Here is a 6,142-nt window from a genome sequence, read left to right on the forward strand (position 1 = left end):
TTATAATATGGGTATGGGTATGGGTCAAACTTAAGCTACTTTCCATTCACAATATTCGTTTACAAAATTAAGGAAGAAAAAGAAAGCATGACTACGGTACTTATTTTCTACAATGAACATGTTCACAAATTTTCAAATGCAAATGACGGCCCTCTTTGTTATAATGTGAACGTAGCATTATTACATTTTGTTACCAAACAATCATTATTCGTTATAGAATGAAAGACTAGTATAACATTTTTTTACCAATGTAATAGAATAATTCGGTTTAACTTGTCTGTTCAACATTTACTAGTGTCCAGACAATATTGATGTAGACAACGATTATTTAGTCACCTAATAACATTTGAAGATAAATCCTTCAATCTAGAGTGTTAATTATGAAACTGAGTTCAACAATATGTATTTAGTGATTAATTAGTTAGCTAAGTTATGATCTTGTTGACATGCAATGATATTACTGATTCAGCAGACGAGAAAGATGACATGCAATGATATTACTGATCCAGCAGACGAGAAAGAAAATGTCGCATTGCTACAAGTCATCATACCGATCTACCAACCTAAATATGTTAAGTGCATTGCAATATTTACCTTAATGGCAAGTTTTTCACCTTTACCGCTAAAAATAATTGGCTCTGGTTCAAGTAATAATAAGAATATAACAAGTTAAATCGAGTCGCATTGGCATTTAGCTTGAAACCGGACATATCTAAAAAATATAAACCTAGAAAATTTGGTCAAATAACGACTTCCAGCTAGTTCCAAAACTGGAAAAATCTAACAACTGATAAGGGAATTAAAGGTTAGATCTCATGCAATGAATATAAACCCCTGTAAAATCAGCTGTAAGACAATCAGTAGTTATGTTGGGTAGTAATAATCATATTTAACAATACGTCAAAAGAAATTGAAGTTCTCTCAAAATAAACGTTATGATTACTATTTAGCCATAACGAGGCGTGCTTAAGCCATTGCCAACAATGAATGTTATTACCAGTAGCAAATAGGTTGCAACCTTGGATTCAAACATTCAAATACAATTACAATCTATCTACAAACCAAAACCTCATCTTTTCGCCAAATAAAATAGCATTTGACAAACTTGGGCTATCACTTGTCAAATGATCCTTCTGTTCATTTTTCGCAAACAAGTGGTATACATACCTGCCAGAGAAGTCCAAATCTTCCATTGTAGTTTCAGTACGGGCAATCAAACTACTTTCAATCTTCCTGTTAAATAACAATAACAATATAATATAATAAAGCATATTTTTACAAATTAGCAGTACCCATTCTACAACATATGAATCACAATCCTTCTAAAGAAAGCAACTGCAGCAAATGATGATTAGAGAACAAGAGACCAGTCAGATTTCTTTACAATGTAAACATTAATGATCTTTGAAGAACATAAGGTTTGATACATTTAAGCAAGGGGCTTTGAACAATACATATAGGTACGCGCACTGGAGTTAAGCATCAATCCATGGTCAGGTCAAATGGCTGATGGTATTGCATACGTGTTATGGAACCAATAACAAAACGGATTGCTTTACATGATCAAAATGCGAAATTGCAGCTTTGAACATAATTATCAATCTACATTAACTACAAAGAACATATGAGAGATATAACAAGAGATGCGCAAACTTCGTTATCAATCCTCAGCCAAGGGGATTTCGTTCAAATCCAAACCCTCCGCAGGCAAGTCCGAGCCAAGTGGACCTAATGTGCCGTCTGCATTCAAAGTCAACCCACTCTGCAAAAAACTACTGGTTAACATTTTCTAATTTGGGATGCACTACCAATAGTTATAAACAAAGGTATTAAAAAGATAAAATGGTAATAAATTGTAATACCTCAGGTGAGAATCTAAGCATATCGGCACGTGCCATGGCTTCTGCTTGGGCAATTCTCTGCCTAAAGGTCATAGCCATCTCCTCCGCCTGTAAAAAAGATCATTTACTTTTGTTTAAAATAGATAAAAGTTAGAGTTTACGTTTCTGCATTGGAATTTCGAAGACTTTAAATTGATTTAAATAACAAAAACTGGTATTAAACTCAAGGTGGATAAAAATTCATCATATAGCAAATGAACAACGAAGATTACCTTCTCGAAAACCAACCTTGGGTTGCGAATCATGTCTCCGGGAGTTGGCTCTAGTTTTTTAGTTGACAGGCTAACTCGGCCTCTTTCACGATCGTGGCTCAATACCATAACCTACACGCAATAACACTAACTTCGTTACAAATTATACAGACTTCTAGCCACTTTAAATCAAAATAAATAAACTAGAGTCGATATTCGACCCAACGACTTATGATCCACTCAATTCATATTATGTTTAGTTTCATATGAGTAAAGCAAAAGTATATGTGTGCATAGCTTGCAGAGAAAAAGGGCTGAACGGGTCGAAAGTAAACCAAAGTGTATGTTTTTATTTTATTTAAAATAAGCCTATTTCCTTATCTGAATTTGAACTTGACACACGTTTTGAGCAATCTTATTTTATACAATTACTAATTGGGCAATCAGAAGAAAACCAAACTGGCATGTACAGAATTTTTCCAGTATCATCTGCAACCCGAACCCGCCCAATTTGCCATCTCAAACTCATACCTTGAGATTATCACCAGGTTGAAGGACGGTCGCAATGTCAGATACGCGATCATGGCTGATCTGACTAACATGGAGAAGCCCATTGACTCCACCAATATCAATGAAAGCACCATACGGTTTGAGACTCTGAACCACACCGGTGACAACAGACCCAATCCCGAGCTGTGCCTGGCTGTCAGCCCTAGCCTTTCGGTTACTCAAAATGAGTCTAGATTGTTCTTCGTCTACCTCCACAAACTTTAATGGGATTTCCTGCTCAAGAAGCTCTTCTGCACTTGAAGTCTGAGAATCATAACAAACATCAAATTTGCAATAATAAAAATAATATAATTATAATATATCATGACAAGGACATCTTTTTTGATTGCCACTCAATAAAAAAAAATTCATAATGAATTAATTTGCCTCTTACAAATTTGTGCATACTAACATGTCTTGAATATACAGTTCTATCAAATACCACCATAGAGATATATAAGAATATTGAGGATACGCAGTCAAAAGCCACACACAAATATAAAATTCACATCTTTATGATAAACATTAAGAAAACTAACCGACGAAATTTGTGAAAATGGAACAAATCCACGAAGTCCCTCAACAATTGCCACAACTCCACCTTTGTTTGCACCAACAACCTATAAAAACAATGTGGGAAAAGAATATATTATTTCTAGCACAGAACATATTAAAATTAACGATAGTTATCAAAAAAAGATGATATTATCATGCCCTATATTTCAACTGGTACTTACCTTACCCTTCAGCACAACATCTTCAGCTTGAAGCTGTCGACATCGCTCCCAAGCAAGGTCATACTGAATCTGGCGTAAGCTCAATATTAAGCTATCATCGTATTCATTTTCACCAATAATAACAAACTCCTCACGCATTCCAGGAAATATGCCTGCCTCTTCTACATGTTTTATACCATGAATACTTGCCTCCCTGACTGGTAAGAATGCTGAAGACTTTGCTGTAATATCAACATACGCTCCATTTGCGTCCACATTGAAAACAGTTCCTTTCACCTACAAGAATCGTAGATATAACAACATTTCAAGTGCGCGCGCGCGCGCACACACACACACACACATTAACTTTAATCTGGGATTCTATATTTCTACAAGAAGGTTAGATATCCATTGAGCTTAATGTTCCTTGAAAAAAATGAATACTCAATAAGGATTACAATTGGAGACCCGATGTAAAAGTTCGGTCTACTCTTTTCGACTTTGAAACTTAAATCATTGTTTTAAAAAGGCAGATGCTCCTAAATAACTGATGTTATAGTGTACAAATTCAAATTAATGTTCAGAGTACAAGCATTCTTTTCTATAATTAACACAAATTTAGATACAATACTATACAAATCAATGAATCATACACTTAATTTCATTCGCAAACCAGATACTCCATTAGTTCAAAACACAATCACAACATCATTCTAATCCAATGGCTTCAAACTTCATACAACTCAGTTAACTAACATTAAACTGTCCGTACATAAAACTATCAACACATTACAATTAGACAAATTAGATACATATGAACAGTATATATATATATATATATATATATATATATATATATATATATATATATATATATATATATATATATAATATATACGAAAATTTTCAATTACCTTAGAACCGATTTCAGAATTGTAATCGAATTTTTCAATAGCACTATGAAAATTTTCAAGAGTGAATGCAACGCCTTCATACGGTGCCGTTCTGCATCTCTCGTAAGCTTCTTCAAACAAGTCTTTGAGTTTTTGTCTCTCTCTGGTTTGTGCGTTTGATATAACAGATGCTGCTTTAATTGTATGCAATTTTTTTACTGATTGTTGATTGATGCTACTGAATGAGGGTTTTCGTGTTAAATGTGTTGTTGAGAGAGATGGACACCTCAAACCGCCGATTTGTTGTGCCAGTGACGTCATCTCTGTGTTATTGAGTCAGTGTGGGTTAGAGTTGGGGAAAAGGAGATGGATATGGAGGAGGATCGTGTATAGATTATGCCATTGATCGCTTGTATTCGGAGATAAGGTGGAATGGATTTCGTTAATTGGGCCTTAATCCGAACAACATTATATGATGTAGAGGCCCATTTTGGTTTAAGAGGTTGTATATGTCTCATTTCTCAAACTAGTTAACAATATGCCATTAAAAATTCAAAATTTTATATATACTCTCTTACCATGCATCACGCACCACGCATAATGCGTGTAAACGAATGCGTAATACGTGGTCATCGAGCACTAAAGTAAGGCAAGCTATTGGTAACGCCGTAAACACGTATGGTGTGTGTTGCCCGTTTATGAAGACGTCCATTTTTGTTTTAAAACTCACACGCACCAAAAACTTTTAAAACACGCACCACACACCAACCAACACGCACAGTGCATGTTGTTTAATGCGTGATGCGCGTTGGGTGATATAATAGTGTAACCAGCAACGATTCTCGATCACCACACATCACGCACCAAGTTACACGCATCATACGTGATGCGTGATGCGCTGTCAGAAGGCGTTTTTGCAATTAACGTAATTTGAAGGCATTTTATTAAGCAGTTTGGAAAATGGGGGTCTTAGTAAACGTATTTGTTATATAATCAAGATATGGATTACATATTCAATTATGTGAGGTTCGATATCTAAATTTTGTTTTGATAGTTGCACCAATCCTATGCATCAAACATTTGTATAGCATGTTTTATCAGTATGAAATAACCACGCGGATTACTATTTTTTTCACAAATTATTTCCTTAAATACAACATGAAAGGTTGTTGTCGTTAGATTTTTCCTAAAAAATTAGTGTACCTATTTAAACTACTTGCGTAAACTAAGTGAAATATATTACAGTAATTATGGTTTCAAGGTATCAGAGTATGTGGAGTGGATAGCATTTCATCACCCAAATTCCTCGTTGACGCAGCTGTCTCTTCCACTCCTCGTTCGGCCTAACTATATTTAAACAAATATTTTTAGAACACAAGTGTAGTATCACCTGACACCCTCTAAACATTGAGATCTGAATCTCGACTAACACCTGAACCATCTACAAAAATCTCAAGGGGTGAAGTTGTGGCAGCTTGCATTAGGCTGGGTTTGGATTTTTAACTATTGCGAGTACATTTTACTTGCATGGCTAAATTGGGTTCCAAACCTGCCTAACGTCTAAAACTAACATTGAAGTAATTGTTTTAATTTTAGATAATTGCACATTATGTTTTAATTTGATAATATTTAAGTAATTGTTTAAGGTGGTACTTGATCTGCCTCATCAGCAACATATTCTACAAGGATAGATTTATCAGTGGAAATATCTAGTCCCATCTATAAAACATCATCAGCCGAAAACATTTGATAACAGTATAGAGTTACTAACATAACAAGCCTTTTAGATCTGCCATGTAATAATTTCGATATACTAATCTTTTAGCTAAAAAAATTGTAACGCATTGATTCCACAATATGGCTACCACGATAAGGCTAACTTTCAGAGATAG

At 34.7% G+C, this 6,142-nt stretch overlaps 1 protein-coding gene across 1 annotated transcript; it reads right to left on the reverse strand.

Annotated features, from left to right (window-relative positions):
• Window positions 1-1,475: 1,475 nt before the first annotated feature.
• Window positions 1,476-4,622, reverse strand: LOC139852429 (small ribosomal subunit protein bS1c-like). The gene is made up of 7 exons (XM_071841722.1): window positions 4,272-4,622; window positions 3,379-3,654; window positions 3,181-3,261; window positions 2,624-2,905; window positions 2,114-2,224; window positions 1,863-1,949; window positions 1,476-1,762 (listed from the first exon to the last, which is right to left on the reverse strand). Exons 1-7 carry the CDS (start codon window positions 4,569-4,571, stop codon window positions 1,661-1,663), a joined length of 1,239 nt encoding a protein of 412 aa, XP_071697823.1. The 5' UTR covers window positions 4,572-4,622; the 3' UTR covers window positions 1,476-1,660.
• Between the last annotated feature and the right edge of the window lie 1,520 nt (window positions 4,623-6,142).

Source organism: Rutidosis leptorrhynchoides, chromosome 6 (assembly GCF_046630445.1).
Source record: "Rutidosis leptorrhynchoides isolate AG116_Rl617_1_P2 chromosome 6, CSIRO_AGI_Rlap_v1, whole genome shotgun sequence".
NCBI classification, from domain to species: domain Eukaryota; kingdom Viridiplantae; phylum Streptophyta; class Magnoliopsida; order Asterales; family Asteraceae; genus Rutidosis; species Rutidosis leptorrhynchoides.